The sequence below is a fragment of the Mesoplodon bidens genome (genome assembly GCF_964165515.1).
Source record: "Mesoplodon bidens genome assembly, chromosome: 3".
NCBI classification, from domain to species: domain Eukaryota; kingdom Metazoa; phylum Chordata; class Mammalia; order Artiodactyla; family Ziphiidae; genus Mesoplodon; species Mesoplodon bidens.
Window position 1 is genome coordinate 5,362,493 of NC_138178.1, and position 18,016 is coordinate 5,380,508.

The window sequence follows — 18,016 nt, forward strand, 5'->3', positions numbered from 1 at the left end:
ATATATTGCACAATTTGTAATAGTCCTTGAGCCTTGGGCCAAAAAGAAGGGCTTTCTTGAACCTTCTGTTTGTGTTCTGGTTCCTTAGCAACAACACCCCTGATAGATACTGCACTTACTTTCCAGGGGATTCCACACTTTTCTGTACAACGTGAAAAAAGAAACCACGCATTTTTTTCCACAGTTTCAAATTTAGCCCCAAATGACTAAACCAACACAGAATAAACACGATGTTCAGTGTAGAACATAATTTTTGTCCCCGGAGATTTCTCTTTTTGAGCATTTACTTAAATAATGCCGTACTTATCTCTGACATTATGTATCCAAGGACTTGTTTTTTTGTATATGCTGCTGGATATTCAGAGAAACTAAAGCCAGCCTTCCGTGGCCTTGACTCACAAAACCAAGAATGAATCTCTGGTGTAGGATAGTAATTACATTCCAGAAGATTTAACCTAATTCTGTATTCTCTGTATAAGTGATGACATTGATATACCTTATCCCTGATTTTTTTCTCCTTCTAGTTATACTTTCAGACTACTCACAGGCTAAATAATACAGATTTATCAATACTACCTAAATGTAATTTTACATTTATTTTAAGACGTTAATGGTGATAAAAATAAAACCACGTTACCATGTTAAGAGAGAACGAAAATATGATTTAAATGCTTGGTGCACTGACTTACTTGACACCTCATTTATTATTACTGGACCAAGTAATCATTTAAAATGTTGATATTATAATTTTTGAAAAGCTGGTGTTATCTTTCTACCATGTGCTGGGCCTTTGGCTAGCATTTTAAAAATACGATCTCTTGTCTTCTCCTAATAATCCTCTGAAAGCAGCATCATCATCCACATATTATGGATAAGAAAACGAGGGAGGAGTCTTAGAGAAGTCAAGTGACTTCCCCAAACTCAAAGAGAGAATGAGGACACACAACCAAGTGTGTGGTGTCGAACTCCCAAGTGTTTACACGGCTGCACTCTGCCTACAAGCAAATGATTTTTCCCCACAATTTTTCATTGCAAAAAAGATGAGATGGAGGGCTTCCCTGGTGGCGCAGTGGTTGAGAGTCCGCCTGCCGATGCAGGGGACACGGGTTCGTGCCCCGATCCCGGAAGATCCCACATGCCGCGGAGCGGCTGGGCCCGCGAGCCATGGCCGCGGAGCCTGTGTGTCCGGAGCCTGTGCTCCGCAACGGGAGAGGCCACAGCGGTGAGAGGCCCGCGTACAGCAAAAAAAAAAAAAAGATGAGATGGTATTGCAACGCAGAGAAGGTCAGAGCTTATAGCAGGTAATTTTGCAGCTAAATTCCCACTGAGGATAATGGCTGTTTTTGAAAGAACGTGTGCTGTCTTTCCCAAGTAAATAGTGTTCCAGTTCCAAGGTCTCCCCGCTGAATTGCACGGCTCCTTCTTCCGTAGCAGTGACGGGGGTGAAGTGCAGCACTTAGCCAACAACTGGTTCAAAATAGCTGAGTTTGCTTGTCTGCCCGTCAACACAGTGTCTGCTTTATTCTTCATTTGTACAGTGTTCTTTCTCTGGCGTGGCTACATATGGTTGCTGTAATCATACACTGTGAGCTGGGATAGACCACAGAGGTCATCTAATCTGTTACCGTGGCTTAGTTATACAAAAGAGCTTACAAGAGAAGTGCTATTAAGGAGAAGGATAGCTACCCCATAATAGATTGGTTGGACGAGGGTGGAGCGCTTGAGGGTTTGGTTAACTCAGGACCCCAGTCAGAGGGGACATGGGCTGACTGGATGCCCGAGGCATGTGTCCCGTGAGGGACCAGCACCCTTCCTATTGTCCTCACAGGACATCATCTCATGGCTCAGGCTTGGACAGAGCTTGGAGGGTCAGAGGACACCATGACCGTTGGCATGGCGCTGCCCACACTTGTCCATTGGTCCATCAGGGGCAACCTTGCTGTGGAAGAAAGGCTGGGGGTTGGGGGAGGTGAGAGAAGGAATGGGGGTGGGTGAGGGCGAGTGACGCAGAGACCTGTGGGGAGGCGGTGAGCTTCTCTCCCTGCAAACGTGCTGTGTACCAAAATAATTCAGTGGAAATAGGGACTTCCCTGGCAGTCCAGTGGTTAGAACTCGGCCCTTTTACTGCCAAGGGCCCGGGTTCAATCCCTGGTTGGGGAACTAAGATCCCGCAAGCTGTGCAGCGTGGCCCCAAAAATAAATAAAATAAATAGAAACAAAGCCGGATTTGAATGAATACTTAGTATGAGTGTTGAACTTGGAAATCACATAAAGAGAACATGTTTCCTCTGTCTTTGCCTGTTTGGGGGATTTCATGAAGTAGCTATTGGTAGTCTTATGCATGACTACTTATTTTAGGGGAAGTTAGTCCAGCTGCCTTGGTCTCATTTCATTTCCTTGGAAGATGTTTTTATATATTTTGTTCAGAAATCTTCAATAATTACAAAAATGTGTAAGAGAGAGAGAATGATTGATTGATTTCTCCTGAATTGTAAGCAAAGAATTTCTACTGGGAAACCATTTTTCAACTTGGTTGGAATGAGTAGATTAGATGAAAAAAGATATAGTTAATCAAAATGAAAAGATGACAAGATCAACTATACTTGTTTGGGTCAAAAGGAAAGATTTTTAAACTTTCATATAAAGGAAATTAAAATTTATATTATGTAAAGAGTCCTAAAATATGGGTACATTGGCTTCATGTCTTTTTAATGGTATACTAAGGTGAAACACTTCAATATTCAGATTCAGAACATCTCAGAGAGTCTGATGGCTATGAAAATATTAATTTTGAATATTAATGTGACATCTTACATGGTAATTTAAAAGTCATTTTATAACTATGGTCGGCATTGATTTCTGAGCTCCTTGTATCCTTATATCTATTTTCCAAGTCCTTAACTGCATGTTATGACCTTATTCTTTCACTCTTTTTTTTTTTTGTCCCTACCATTCAAAATAGATAACCCTACTCTGTATCCATTGCTGTATGGAATACATTTAGACAAAATGATTATCACAAAGTCTGGGTCTGGGATGAAATCCTTATGGAAGATGAAACTTTCTGAACCCTCACCCTAAACGCTTGAGTTGGCTTCTCCTAATGTGATACTGAGCTTAAGTTTGTCTCTAGTTTTCTCAACAATAGACTTTGTGCTGAGTCTGAATGTTTATGTCCCCTCAAAATTCACGTGTTGAAACCCAACCCCTAAAGTGATAGTATTAGGAGTGGGGCATTTGGGAGGTGATGAGGTCATGAGTGCAAAGCCCTCATGGTTGGGATTAGTGCCCTTATAAAGGAAGCCCCAGAGGGACACCTCACCCCTTCTGCCGTGTGAGGTCTATAACCCAGGAGAGGACCCTCAGCCTCACTTCCTAGGCCTGCTGTAACAAAATACCACAACTGGGTAGCTTAAAACAACAGAAATTTATTTTTTCACAGTTCTGGAGTCTTAAAGTCGAAAATCAAGGTATCAGCAGGGCCATCCCTTCAAAGGCTCTAGAGAAGAATCCTTCCTCACCACTTCTAGCTTCTGTTGGTTGCTGGCCATCCTTGGCTTTCCTTGTTTTGTCCATGTGTAACTTCAGTCTCTTTCTCAGTCTTCATATGGCCCTCTTCCTTTTGTGTGTCTGTGCCCAAATCTCTCACTTCTTAGAAGGGCATCAGTTATATTGAATTTCAGCCCCCCTCTAATCCAGTATGACCTCATCTTAACTTCATAACGTCTGCAAAGACCCTATTTCCAAATAAGGTCACGTTCACAGGTTCCAGGTAGACATGATTTCTGGGGGACACTGTTCAACCCAATACAGGAGGTTCTGCAGCTTTGACAACTTTCCCCTCTCCTGGAGTCACCTGCTTTGTCTTCTTTCTTCTTTCTTTTTCCTCTGGAGAATTTCCCATTCCTTGGCCTTTACATTACCTGGTTTTCTTCTCTGATTTAATCTCGTGATTGCTCCAGCTGGTGCCCTCTCTGTCCTCACAGAATCAGTCTAACCCACAAAATCCCCCAGAATATTAATCTGCAAATCCTTAAGATCAGGTGAATTTGGGGGCCCCACTCATGGCTTTGTCTTCAGAGAGGAGTGTTGACCTGATTTTAGTCTTCTCTCTTAGGATGGATACCTATCACTTGCCTTTCTCCTATACCTCGGGACTGTGCCACGCACTTTTAGACTGTTGGGGGATTAACTGGTAAAACCAAACCAGGAATTGCTGACTTTTTTTGGTTCTTATATGTGCCATGGTCACCATAAGACAACTTTGTCCATTTTAAGGAGCTCGTATCTGTCTCCATCTCCATTCCAACCTAACCTGAAAGTTTCTGTTCGAAATTGCTTTAATTACATTATTTGTATGTCTCATAGGTAAATCAGGCAATCTGACTCCTGGGCATATATTCAGAGAAAAACATTATTTGAAAAAACACACTCACCCCTATGTTCATAGCAACACTATTTACAATAGCCAAGGCATGGAAGCAACCTAAATGTCCACCAACAGATGAACAGGTAAAGAAGATGTGGTACATATATGCAATGGAATATTACTCAGCCATAAAAAAGAACGAAATAATGCCATTTTCAGCAACATGGATGGACCTAGAGATTATCATACTAAGTGAAGTAAGCCAGACAAAGACAAATATCATATGATATTGCTTATATGTGGAATCTAAAAAAAATGATACAAATGAACTTATATACAAAACAGAAATAGACCCACAGACATAGAAAACAAACTTATGGTTACCATAAGGGGAAAGGTGGGGGAGGGGTAAATGAGGAGTTTGGGATTAACATAGACACACCACTATATATAAAATAGATAACTAACAAGGACCTACTGTATAGCACAGGGAACTCTACTCGATACTTAGTAATGACCTATAAGGGAAAAGAATCTGAAAAAAAAATGTATATATAACTGAATCACTTTGCTGCACACCTGAAACTCACACAACATGGTAAGTCAACTATTAAAAAAAAAAAAAAAGAAGTGAGGCCTGTGTACTGCAGGAAATAGTTGAACCTTGTTTTGGGTCGGACTTTCCCAAATTCTGAGCTCCTAGTTACCTTTTCTCATTATAGCCACCCCATGCCTGACTCCTATGAAAAGAGTCCTTACTGGTAACTCCTCCTTGGGACCCTGCCCCCTTCACCTGCTGCCCTTTTGCATGTCAGAGGGGAATCGGACAGACCAGTGAGTCTCCTCTCCAGGTCTTGCAGAAGAGAAGGTTTTTATTTTTACATTGTAGAAAAACTATTAAAATATAAATCATTCATTTTGATGAAGCATGTGAGCATCATCATTTATTATTTAAAATTTATTCTTTTACTATACTTTGGCTTTTCAGCTCCTTTTTCACATTTACCCTGATCTCTCAGACATTTGCCTCCAAAATTAGAGGATAAGGATGTGAGGATGTCCTGTTGGGGTCCGTTCTCTGTTCCTTTTCCTCCAGCCTCAGGGGGCTTTGGCCCAGAGTCACTTCCAAGCGGGCAGGCCCTCCCAGTGCTGTTGGTTTATGGAACATAGTTTCAGGAAAATGCCAAGTGTAAAGAGGTTTGAGCAATTGTAATTGCAGGAAACACAGATGTGCTTTTAAAACTTTGGGCCTGTAATTCCATCTAGCCGTTTCATTGCTAATTTGCTTTTATTAAAAACAAAAAACAAAACAAAAAATCAACAGCCACCCCAAACCTTGAGGATAGAACATACATAGACTATGCTTTTTGTTGTTGTTGTTGTTCTGGAATTTTATAACTCGTTTCTTGTTTTAGATCAAACAAAAAAACCCCCCAAAAATACAGTGTAAGCAAAGTTCTTTTTTTAATTTAATTTAATTTATTGTTTTTTTGAATTTTATTTTATTTATTTGCTTATATATGGAAAAGATTTAAGTTATCTTCACAAGTAAGCAGGTTTAGCAACAACTTTTAACTCTTTCTTGTTATGAGTTCCGTAGATCAATGTGCTTCCTGCTGATAACGTAAGCGCTTCCTTTCAGTTGATGGCTGGGAGTTTGGAGGAAAGTAGAATCAAATAGATTATCAGTCACCAGTACTAAAAGTTTTATAAAGATTAACTAATTAAAACTGAAAAACATATGATTCTCTTCAGGACATTATTTTATTCCAGTTCAGCTGATATCTGACGATGTTAGCATATTAGATTTGTCAGATTTGTCTCAAATTAAATGAAAAAGCATTTTGCTTTATTTTTTTCTGGTTGCTATGGTGACTTTTTTCCTCAGTAGATGGGCAGGACAATAATGAGGGCAGTGTTCAACACTGCCGTTCCAGGGCCTCAGGGCTGAAATGCCCAACGAGGCATAGCGGAGAGAAGGCAGAACTGCGAGGAGGGGCTTAGGGGCAGGAGGGGTTGGCGGGGGGAGGTTGGCCCCAGATCCGCCGTTCACTATGTGAGTTACAAGTCCAGCAGCCTTCTTGAGCCTCACTCTGCTCATCTCTAAAATGGGCCTGATATGATCGCTCTTGCCTACCTCGCAGAGTTGTTACGAATTTCAAATAAGATAACGTGCTCATTAGAAGCACATTGAAAAACTGTGCACTACCATACATATGTGAACTATCTTTATTGTAGCTTCATGAACAATTGATTTCTTATGTCTTATCGGGTGTTCATGATGGCTCTTTAGCTGGTGTGGTAATTCCTCTTCCAGCTCCAGGTCTTTCCCTCATCTCATCCCAGATCTGGATAAACTCCTGTTCAGTTGTAATACACAGTATATATGGAGTGATTGTCCTATGCAAGACACTTAGCTAAAAACCTTACTTCGGACTTTTCATTTAAATATCACAACCCTAGAGGTTGAGTAACACTGTTACAGATGAAGACACTGAGGATTAGAAAGGTTAAATTAGTTATCCAAAGAGTAGCATAGCCAGGGCTGGAATGTTTTGTCTTATGCCATGGCCTGTGCTTTACTTGGTATATTATTATAGTTCCAAAAGTTTTGCAACTCTAAAATCGTGTCTCCTCCATGAAAATCTTTTCTTGCCAGTTGGTGCAAAGAGCCCCTATCTCTCTCTATTTCTTCTGAATATGTATCCTTCAGAGCTCTTTATTCATCACTCCATTCTACTCCTTGGTTAGTATTTTCATCATTTAATTATTTTCTCCATGTAGACCTCTGAAGTGCTTTCCCAAATCATTGTCCTCTGTTTTAGATGACTGAAGCCCAGTTATAGAAAACTTCTCTGTTTTCCTACATTTGATTATTCATTCAACCAGACAGGTAACGTGATGATGACGAGGATCTTGGGAGTCTACCCATCACCTCCTATGTCATTTCCCGTTGGCTATTGGTCGATACAACTTCTTTCATCTCCAGCCTTGTCTGTCCTCCCTTTCCTACCCTTCTTGTGATCCCCGGGTCACTCATCCAAGGTCACAGACATGACTGACAATGACATGATTTTTTAAACTTATTGCACAGCCTGCTAAACTGTGTTTTTTCCACAGTTTCATTTGTTTTAACATTTGCAGGTGTGGCTATACCATTATTTCTACTCTAAATAAAATGTAGGCACCTGAGATTTTCTGGAAGCCTTGTTGTTTCCATCTCCAAAGTAGCTGTTTGGATTTAGAAAGAGATTTTCTTCTGTGACTCACCCAGGAGAAAGTGTATTTTAACAAGAGACCATCAAGTCCTGAATCTCACACCAAGGGAGACAGTGCAGCAAACAAACAGTTTTTCTCTTTCCTGGCCCCAAGTAAGCTTAAATTTAATAGGAAAGTAAAATTAGGATGTTTGTTTATGTGGAAAGGTTTTTAGTATTAGACATCAGCAACACTGGGGACCGCTCCATAGGTAAAGCAGCTTTTACCAAATAAGTAGATTTTTGAATTCCACAAAATACATTTATTTATTTATTATAAACTTATAATAAATTTATTTATTTATTTATAAATTTATTTATTCATTTATTTTTGGCTGCACTGGGTCTTCGTTGCTGCGTGCAGGCTTTCTCTAGTTGCAGCGAGTGGGGGCTACTCTTTGTTGTGGTGCGCGGGCTTCTCATTGCAGTGGCTTCTCTTTGATGAGGAGCACGGGCTTCAGTAGTTGTGGCACGCGGGCTTCAGTAGTTGTGGCACGCAGGCTTCAGTAGTTGTGGCACGCGGGCTTCAGTAGTTGTGGCTCGCAAGCTCTAGAGCTCAGGCTCAATAGCTGTGGTACATGGGCTTAGTTGCTCCACGGCATGTGGTATCTTCCCGGACCAGGGCTCAAACCCGTGTCCCCTGCATTGGCACGTGGATTCTTAACCACTGTGCCACCAGGGAAGTCCCTGAATTCCACACTCTTTATTAAAAATAAAACAAAACCAAAACTTGTTTCTACCACACGAGGTGCAGAAATAGTAAAGCAAAGAGAATGAACAGCTTTGCTATTCAATATAAACAAGATATTGTTGATGAGGCAGAATTAAATTATTTTGCTTTTGATTCATTTCAGCATTTGGAACATGTTTTTTCTCCTTTAGAATTAAACACAATAGGGGTTTTTGGACTGTCTTGCTATTTCCTTTAACTGGCAGTGGGACAGTATGTGTTGATATAGGTTCCAAGTCACATTTCCTGTGTTGTAGCCAGTCTCTTTTTCACAGCTAATTAAATAGAAAACGATGTATAAATACAATTCAAAAGATTCACATTGTATACTCTTTTAAAAACTCTACTATTTACTGTGAATTATAGTTTTTGTTTTTCATTTATAATTTTAAAAACTCAACTGTTGGTGTGAATTTATTATTTTTCATTTTTATCTATAATTATCTAATTCCAAATTCATATTCTAATGTTTCACTGTTAACCTAAAGATAGCTTGAATTTATGAAACAAATTATCAAATAAATCATTACATATTTCATTTTTCTTTGGTTAATAGAAATGTTCTCAATTTTGTTATGAATATGTTTTCCCTTGTCCCTTAAGGAGAGCATAGAAAAAATAGACATCATTCATTTTTTCAGTTTTTGGTTTTTTTTAACATCTTTATTGGAGTATAATTGCTTTACAATGGTGTGTTAGTTTCTGCTTTATAAGAAAGTGAGGGCTTCCCTGGTGGCGCAGTGGTTGAGAGTCCGCCTGCCGATGCAGGGGACACGGGTTCGTGCCCCTGTCCCGGAAGATCCCACATGCCGCGCAGCGGCTGGGCCCGCGAGCCATGGCCGCGGAGCCTGTGTGTCCGGAGCCTGTGCTCCGCAACGGGAGAGGCCACAGCAGTGAGAGGCCCGCGTACAGCAAAAAAAAAAAAAAAAAAAAAAAAAAAAAAGAAAGTGAATCAGCTATACATATATCCCCATATCTCCTCCCTCTTGCGTCTCCCTCCCACCCTCCCTGTCCCACCCCTCTAGGTGGTCACAAAGCACCAAGCTGATCTCCCTGTGCTATGCGGCTGCTTCCCACTAGCTCTCTATTTTACATTTAGTAGTGTATATATGTCCATGCCACTCTCTCACTTCATTCCATCTTACATTTCCCCCATTTTTTCAGTTTTTTAAAGATATATTTTGACATAAATTTTTTTTTGCTTGATACCAAGTACACATTTATTAAAGAATTTCCAAATCTAGGAAAAAGAAATGATACCCAGGAGAGTGAAGCATAACTGGCTAAATGCTGATAAAAGTCTCTCATCTGTGGAATGAAATTAGTATCAAAAGAGAATTATGCCAACACTGTACTATTGAAACTAGCAAATTCTAAAATATCTTTTGGCAATTCGACATAATGATTTATTTATTTTTATTTATAACTTACCATCAATTAGCACGTGAAAGATAAAATAGAATTCACTATTTTTTTTCAAATCAAAACTTATTGAAATTACTCTTTGCAAACTGAAGGAAAAGCAAAAAGAATTTAATGATTTGCAGGAGGGCATGTGGTAATAGCACTTTTTTTATGTCTACAGATGGATTTTTTTTTCCCCCAGGGACATTAAATATACCTGGCTTCTTTAGCACTGCTTGTACTATGGCACATGCTCAATAAATATTGATTGAATGGATGGATGGATGGATGGGAATTGGAAAGTTACTTTATGTCTTTCAAAATTTAGAAATACAAAGAGGGAATTAAATTTCTACCATAATTATCAGAATTAACTTTATATTTTGTACTTTATAGTTTTTACCATAAAATGCCACTGAATTAATTTGTTCTATTTTGCATTTGATGTGAACTGTTAAATCAAAGTTGTTACCTTTGGTAAATTAAACTTCAGAGGTAGTGAGATTATGAAGGAGAAAAAAAAAGCTGCAAAGAGTCTTCAAGCTCCAACAGTTTCTTTGTCTCCTCCTCACAAGCACCACAGTATTTTTCCCCAGTATGGTATCACTTTTAATAATATTGGAATTTCTCTTTAGGAGACCCACACATAAGTGCTATTCATGAGAAAAGAGCATGGCATACCTAAGAATAAAATTGTGCTTTGTTTTTTTATAAACCTTGTTTATGTTTATTTTAAACCTTAGGGAAAAGTACACTATGGGTCTCCAGAGCTGTAAGTGGGTAAATAAAAAAGTACTGTAATTTTTCAAAGCATCATTGACTGCCAAGAATCTGATATTATCATTCTAGCTTACAGCAACTCAGTTAAGGGTATTAGTATCCTGCTATTTGCAAAGGAATTTACAAGGAAACCTAAAACAATTGGAAAAGACAATGGAAAAATATTATACAGACTTTTAGGTGAATCGACTATGATTTTTTTAAAAGAATTAGATTATCTGATGAGCTGAATCTAAATAAAAATGCAGGTGAGGTATCCAAGCTTCCATTTCCTTGTTCTCTTTTATATTATGTGACCACAAAGTTATTTTCTGCCAAAGGTTTTTTTTTTTTTTTTCCATTGGCTTGCTTATTTGATGCAACTGATACTAAGAACCATAGGAGCTGAAAATGTAGGTTGAAAAAAATGGGGGTAACAGACTGGCTTTGCTTACCTATAATGTATTTTAGTAAGAGATGATTTCAATGGGCCACTGTGTTGCACAGCTCCAGGGAGCATCATCTGATGGAATACACTGCGACTGGTGCCCCCTGGGGTTGTGCAGTGGTGCTGAGCACATATACAATCTGTGCTGATTTTGGCTTCAGGAATATTTTCCGTGGATGGTTGTAGTAGGAAAAATATTTTTGAATCTTCACGCATTTATGTTTTTTTAACATTCACCACAGGCTACAAACAATGTCAACACGTCTAATTTTAAATAGCTTTTTCGCAGGACTTTAACCAGAAATAAAAGTAGAAACTTGATAGAAAAGATACTGTCCTGTGCAACAAATTTAAAGTTTGAAAACACAGAGGTTTTTCAAATGGAAGCAGGAAACTGGCCATTCAAGAAGATGGTAGCATGTTGAGCTGGAATCCGATTTTTTTACACAATCAGCATTCTTCTTGGAATTCTCAGCTCTTTTCAGTTAAGTGGAGATTCTGTATGAAGACTCTTTCTTTTGAATTTTTATAACACTTTTTTCTAACTCCCTGTACAGACAAATAAATTTGCAAAGGTAGATAGTAGACATGACCTCAGCTTTATTGTCTTAATGTGAAAATGCACATACATTCACAATGGAGTGAGGAGGCATTGTCATTTTTAAACATGAAAAGACTTGACGCTCAGTAAGGGAAGGTGCTTGGAAGAATTTACCAACTGATTAAGAATATTCTGGAAAATAGAAAAGGGAGATATGTTAACAGAGCAAACATTTTTTTTTTAATCACCGAAAATTGCTTTTGGAAGACAAAAGAAAAAAATTCAGAATTTTTAGAAAAAAATTTATCTTTTTTTTCTAATTTTATCTTTATTTTTTTCTAATTTTGTTTTTAAAATTTGAGCCTTCCTCAAATTTTACTTCTTCCATAAATTTTTATCTCCCTTTCCATTCTGAAATCTCTGAATTCTTACCAACTATGTGAGTCTGTGGAGCGTGGTAGTTAAGAACCCCGCATTGCCGATTGCATGGATCGGTTGATAGCGTGAGATTCTGCGCATGGGTGGCTCCACCCCTCACGACTTCGGTACCGTGGACAAACCACTTACCTGTGTTTGCATTGATTTGCTCATTTGAGAAATGCAGATAATGATATTTGCTCCGTGTGGTTGTTACGAGCGTTAAAATAGGAACTATCTATAAAGTGCATCTAGGCGCTCAGTAAGCAGTGGCAGTGTTTTACTGTGTACCACGTGTTGTAGCATTTGATTATTTGTTATAATGATTTGCCTTAATTACTTTCTAAGGCATGATGTATACATTCATAAAACACATGCTAGCGTCTTTTTCCATGCTTGGGTTTAATACGTCCATTTTTTGTTGGTTTGGTTGGTTTTTAGATGTACGTTTCCCAGGGCCAGGACCTGTATCATTTTTGTTGTTGTTTTTATTTAAAATTCACTTTATTTTTTAGAAGAGTTTTAGGTGCACAGCAAAACTGAGTGGGAGGTGGAGTTCCCATGTAGCCCGGTCCCCACCCATGCACAGAGTCCACCATTATCAGCCTCCTCCACCAGAATGGGACATTTGTTACAATTGATGACTCTATATCGACAAAGTCCACAGCTTATATTAGGGTTCACTCCTGATGTTGTACATTCTATGGGTTTCCACAAACTTATGACATGTGTCCACCCTAACGGTATCATACAGAGTAGTTTTACCACCCTAAAAATCTTCAGGAAAAGCACCCTACCCATTCATCTCTCCTTCCCCTCCAGCCCCCGGCAACCACTGGTCGTTTTACTGTCTCCATAGTTTTGCCTTTTCCAGAATGTCATACAGTCAGAATGATACAGTATGTAGCTTTTCCAGACTGGCTTCTTTCACTTTTTTTTTTTTTTTTAGATTTAATTTTATTTATTTTTGGCTGCACTGGGTCTTCGTTGCTGCACGAGGGCTTTCTCTAGTTGCGGTGAGCGGGGGCTACTCTTCGTTGCAGTGCACGGGCTTCTCATTGAGGTGGCTTCTCCTGTTGCGGGCACGGGCTCTAGGCACGTGGGCTTCAGTAGTCGTGGCTCGCAGGCTCTAGAGCGCAGGCTCAGTTTGTGGCGCACGGGCTTAGTTGCTCCGCACCATGTGGGATCTTCGTGGACCAGGGATGGAACCCGCGTCCCCTGCATTGGCAGGCAGGATCTTATGCACTGCGCCACCAGGGAAGTCCCTCTTTCATGTCTTAATATGCGTATATATTTCCCCCGTGTCTTTTTTTTTTTTTTTTGCGGTACACGAACCTCTCACTGTTGTGGCCTGTCCCGTTGCGGAGCACAGGCTCCGGATGCGCAGGCTCACCGGCCATGGCTCACGGGCCCAGCCGCTCTGCGGCACGTGGGATCTTCCCGGACTGGGGCACGAACCCGTGTCCCCTGCATCGGCAGGCGGACTCTCAACCACTGCACCACCAGGGAAGCCCTCCTCCGTGTCGTTTTGTGGCTTGATAGTCCATTTGTTGTTAGTGTTGAATAATATCCCATGTCTGGATGGACCACAGTTTATTTATCTAATTCAGCTACTGAAGGACATCTTGGTTGCTTCCAAGTTCTAGCAATTAAGAATAAGGCTGCTATAAACATCTCTGTGAAGGTTTTTTGTAGACATATCATATATATGTGTATTTAATTTCCTACAGTCTCTCATACAAAGGTAAGGATTTTTAGCACTTAGAATTCCACATCTTAGGTCTGAAAGGACTTAGAAATAATACATTAGATACAAGGAAACTGAAGACCAAGGGACCTGGTGTTGACTGCTCATACAGTCTATTGTACCTCCTACCAGGAAATTCTTACCTATATATAATGAAAAAGATCTAAAAATTAGGTTGACGTTTTGAAAATATTACCAAAGGTTTAAATGGGGGTGAGAATAAGAGCTGAGAATAAGAATAAGAATAAGAGAATAAGAGCTGATGGGGTGAGAATAAGAGCTGAGAATTATCGAGAATTAGATATCTGAGAATAAGATATCTGAGAATAATAGCTGATGGGGTGAGAATAAGAGCTGAGAATTATCGCACCAAATGATATAATCAATGTTTTTAAAAGAGTGAATTTAATAAGCTGTAGCCATGGTTTTTCCTCATTGTTTTATAACTGCTCATTATAACTTTATTATGACTTTATAATTTCTCTCCTAAACTAGGCATTGTGCATTTTGAGTTATGTTTTGCGTAGCTGGATTTCTGACTTTTTCCCAGTGGCCGATGCCCTCTTTGAACTGACTGAGCCTTGCTCTTTTCACAGGTTGTGGTGAAGAATTGTCTGGGGACACGGGCTCCTTCAGTAGCCCCGGCTACCCTAACAGGTACCCCGCCAACAAGGAGTGTATCTGGTACATTCACACAGCCCCTGGGAGCAGCGTTCAGCTCACCATCCATGACTTTGATGTGGAGTATCATGCAAGCTGCAACTTCGATGTCCTGGAGGTAGGAATTTAGATAGTTTTCCGCACATTATAGGATTTGGGGTAGAATGGAAATCACTCTGAAGAAAACCCTAAATTCTTTCCAGGGGCCAGCAGTGTTCTATTCTTAGACGTTTCGATGAGCATTAGCCCTTGGTGAATGATGCTTGCAGACAAAGGGGGTTAATATCTCAGTTTGGGTTTCCCTAAAAGCAGTGCCCAAATGGCTGGGTGGCAGGTCGTGTAACTAGGAGGTGGTACCAGGTGGCAGAAGGGAGGGAACCATGGGGGGAGGCTGAGGAGAGAGAGAGCCAAGGAAGGGAGCCCCTGTGGGTGACGTGGGCTTCATCCTGCTGCAACCCCCGAGGTCCTATGCGGTCTGCTGCTCAGAACCATCCCTCTAAGGACACAAGGCATTGGTCCCCCAGCTCCCGTCCCTACTGCTGGAACCTGGGATCGTCAGTGCCCCACACTTCCAGCCTGAGAAAGCTCCCTTGGGAAAGGCAGTGGGCGGCAGAGTGTAAAGAAGACGTGGGTGCTCGGGGTAGGACAGGGCAGGGAGCTGAGCAAGTGCCCGCAACTTTTCCAAGACTGCTGCAATGGCTTTATCTCGGGTCATTAAGATGGCCCTTGAGAATCGGTTATAATCAGCGGTTTGTTGCAGGAATCTAGTCATAGATGATTTCCAAGTACACATGAAACTCCTGCCGCCTCAGCGGTAGGGACTGCCTCACGGCAAGGTTCTGTATCTAGTAGGACTTAAAGTCCACTAAGGCTGGGTATTTGTCTGTTTTTGTTCTGTTTTGGTTTGTTTCACTGCTATACCCCCAGAGCCATAGAGGACTTGGCAAATAGTAAACACTTGATATATATTTGTGGGATAAACGAAAGCATCACCTCTCCAATTGTTGTGCAGTGATAATGTACATTTATGGTGATTTGCAAAGGGATTTCAACATCCATTTTCCCATTTGAATGTTAACTAATCCTCTGAGGTAAGAGGGAGATTTTACTGCTCCCCATTTCACTGTTGTCAGAACAGAGGCTCAAAAAGACTGCTGGGGGCTTCCCTGGTGGCGCAGTGGTTGAGAGTCTGTCTCCGATGCAGGGGACACGGGTTCGTGCCCCAGTCCGGGAAGATTCCACATGCCGCGGAGCGGCTGGGCCCGTGAGCCGTGGCCGCTGAGCCTGCGCGTCCAGAGCCTGTGCTCCGCAACGGGAGAGGCCATAACAGTGAGAGGCCCACGTACCGCAAAAAAAAAAAAAAAAAAAAGATTGCTGGGTTTTTCCACAACCATAAGGATAGTGAGTGGAAAAGCTGAGAACTGAATCCATCCCCGCCTCACACGCCACGTCAGCCAGTGTAGAAGGACAGATGTGGGCAGTGTGCAAGATACTGAAAGGAGCGGCTTGTTGACAGGACTGTATAGGAAACTTTAAAACTTAAAAACCTTATTTAATTACAAACCAAGTTGTCTCCTTGAGAAGAAATGGGGTTCTCAAATCACGTCCGCACTGAGTAGACGCAGTGTCACTACGAGTCCCATTTAGCGGCTCGAATCTCTGCAGAGGAGGACGATGCTGCAGTAAGTGGGGCTGGAGACAGAGCCGGTGAGTCCCTGGGTTCAACCCAAACCCCGTCTTCACGTAAGTCCGGCTGCCCAGGCGTGACTCCAGCTCAGGAGAGGACCAGTTTCTTCCGAGGAGAGAATAAGGTGGCTCCCGAAATTCACGAAACTCACGCGCAGCTCAGACTGTGAAGCAGGAATAACGCTCACGTGGGGAATGTCGAGATGCTCCCTCCCGCGGGCGAGATTCCTCCGTCGCGTGAAAACCCTTAACCCGTGCAAAGGGCTGGCAGCAGAGGGTTCCACGGTAACGTGACACGTTCCTCACCCTTCATTTTCATCTTGCAAAGCTCGTGCGATTGTTGCCTACCGGGCGACATGTAAATAGGGTTCATTGTGCTTTGGTTTTGTCCCACCCATTACGTGAGAGAGCCAAGAGCAGGCCTGTTCCCTGTGAGCAGCCTTGGGGGCAGAGGTCCAGCACAAGGCCTCTGGGCAGCAGCGTTCCAACGGGGTCCCGCACGGAAAGGACCGTGAGAAGAGGCTGCGGCCTGCTTGGGGCTTATTTGTATCAGGACAAGGTGGGCTCCCGTGTCCCATCCAACCAGGGTTTGAGGGAATATTCTGAAGCCCTTAAATATTGGGGCGAGTTTTTTTCTTAAGGCTGAAGTGAGTTAACCCCCTGACATTTTCCCTCCAAACCTTGTTGGACGTCTCTGCAAATACTCAAGAAGGTACTGTCATCAGTTTGGGTTAATGACAATAAAATGACTTTTTTCCATCCCTATCACGTGGACGCTGATAACATGTTAGCAACAGGTTTCACAATATTTTACCCCTGGTGGGTGTGTGGCCTGGAAACATCGCTGACTCCCTCCACCCATCTGTCCCCGTCCTGTTTATCAGCTCGTCCTGTTTACCAGCGCGTCCTGTTCTGAGCCCAGTAGGGCCTCACTGTCTCCAGGTATCCGGTTTACCTGAGTTTCACCTGCTCTAACCAAGAGCCCATCTATATTTCTCTCAAAAAGCAGTGTCCGGAGAGTGGCCAGTTGCATTAAGCAACAGCCGTTTGGTTACTCATAACCCTGGAATGCTGACTTGATTGTAACAGTAAATGGAGCTAACAGAGCAGAAAGAACTGTTCAAAACAGATTAAAACCATAGGCTTTGAAATGTTCTATATCCTGAGCATTGGCTAAAAACACATTTTTTAATCTCTGATCATCAGACCAATTCTTTTCCCCACGAAGTTGAGTCATAGGCTGTAATCCAACGAAGCACACCCTGAAATTCTTTCCATCTTTTTCCTCTTTTGAAGAGTCACATGCTAACTGTTGCTTTTAATTTGTGGAAGCAGAAAGTACCATTCTATTGTTTGAGTTAGAGAAACACTGGCTGATTTCACTTCAGTCCTCGAGAAAGGAGCCTGAACAGCACAGAGCAGAAACGGAAAGCCAGTCCTCAGCACAGTAAACCCAGACAGTTGCCTGGTGCGGGCAGTTAGCCTCCCCTGGGCTCTCCCCCGCTGTCTTTGTGAACCCAGCTCAGTAAGAGGGAAAGCAAAGAATGTCAAAAGCGGCAGTGTTTACTCTTCTGGAGGCTTCTAGGCCCCGCCGACTCATACCCGTTTCGTTTGCAATCTCAAGGGGACCCTGAGCAGGGAAACCAGAATATTCTGCTGACCTGCAAGTTTTCTTTGTTAGAACTAAACGCTTGCGCTCAGTGTTCTGTCCAAGTATGTGCTGCTCGCGGGGTGGGCGATGGGGAGCCCAGGCTGTGGGTTTCAGGCTCTGAGCTCCACCCCAGGCCAGGGGGCAGGGCAATCTCCAGGGTGCTAAACCAGAAGCAGGCTGGTTTGTGCCACTTGCGTATGTGTACGTGGGAAGGGCCACACAGGGCTCTCCCTCCAGTCCTGCCTCTGCTGGGACTCGGGGGCCACACAAACAGAGCTCTTCCAAGCGAAAACCAGCACGAAGCGGTTGGCTCACTTCATTCCTCTGCAATCACAGCCCTTGCGCTC

At 42.0% G+C, this 18,016-nt stretch overlaps 1 protein-coding gene across 1 annotated transcript in view; it reads left to right on the forward strand.

The window, feature by feature from the left end:
* Positions 1-18,016, forward strand: part of CUBN (cubilin) — a 276,297-nt gene that overhangs the window by 98,819 nt on the left and 159,462 nt on the right. Inside the window, exon 29 of the mRNA XM_081230089.1 lies at positions 14,269-14,450. Coding sequence (XP_081086215.1) covers positions 14,269-14,450 — 182 coding nt within the window. The remainder of the gene's footprint in view (positions 1-14,268; positions 14,451-18,016) is intronic.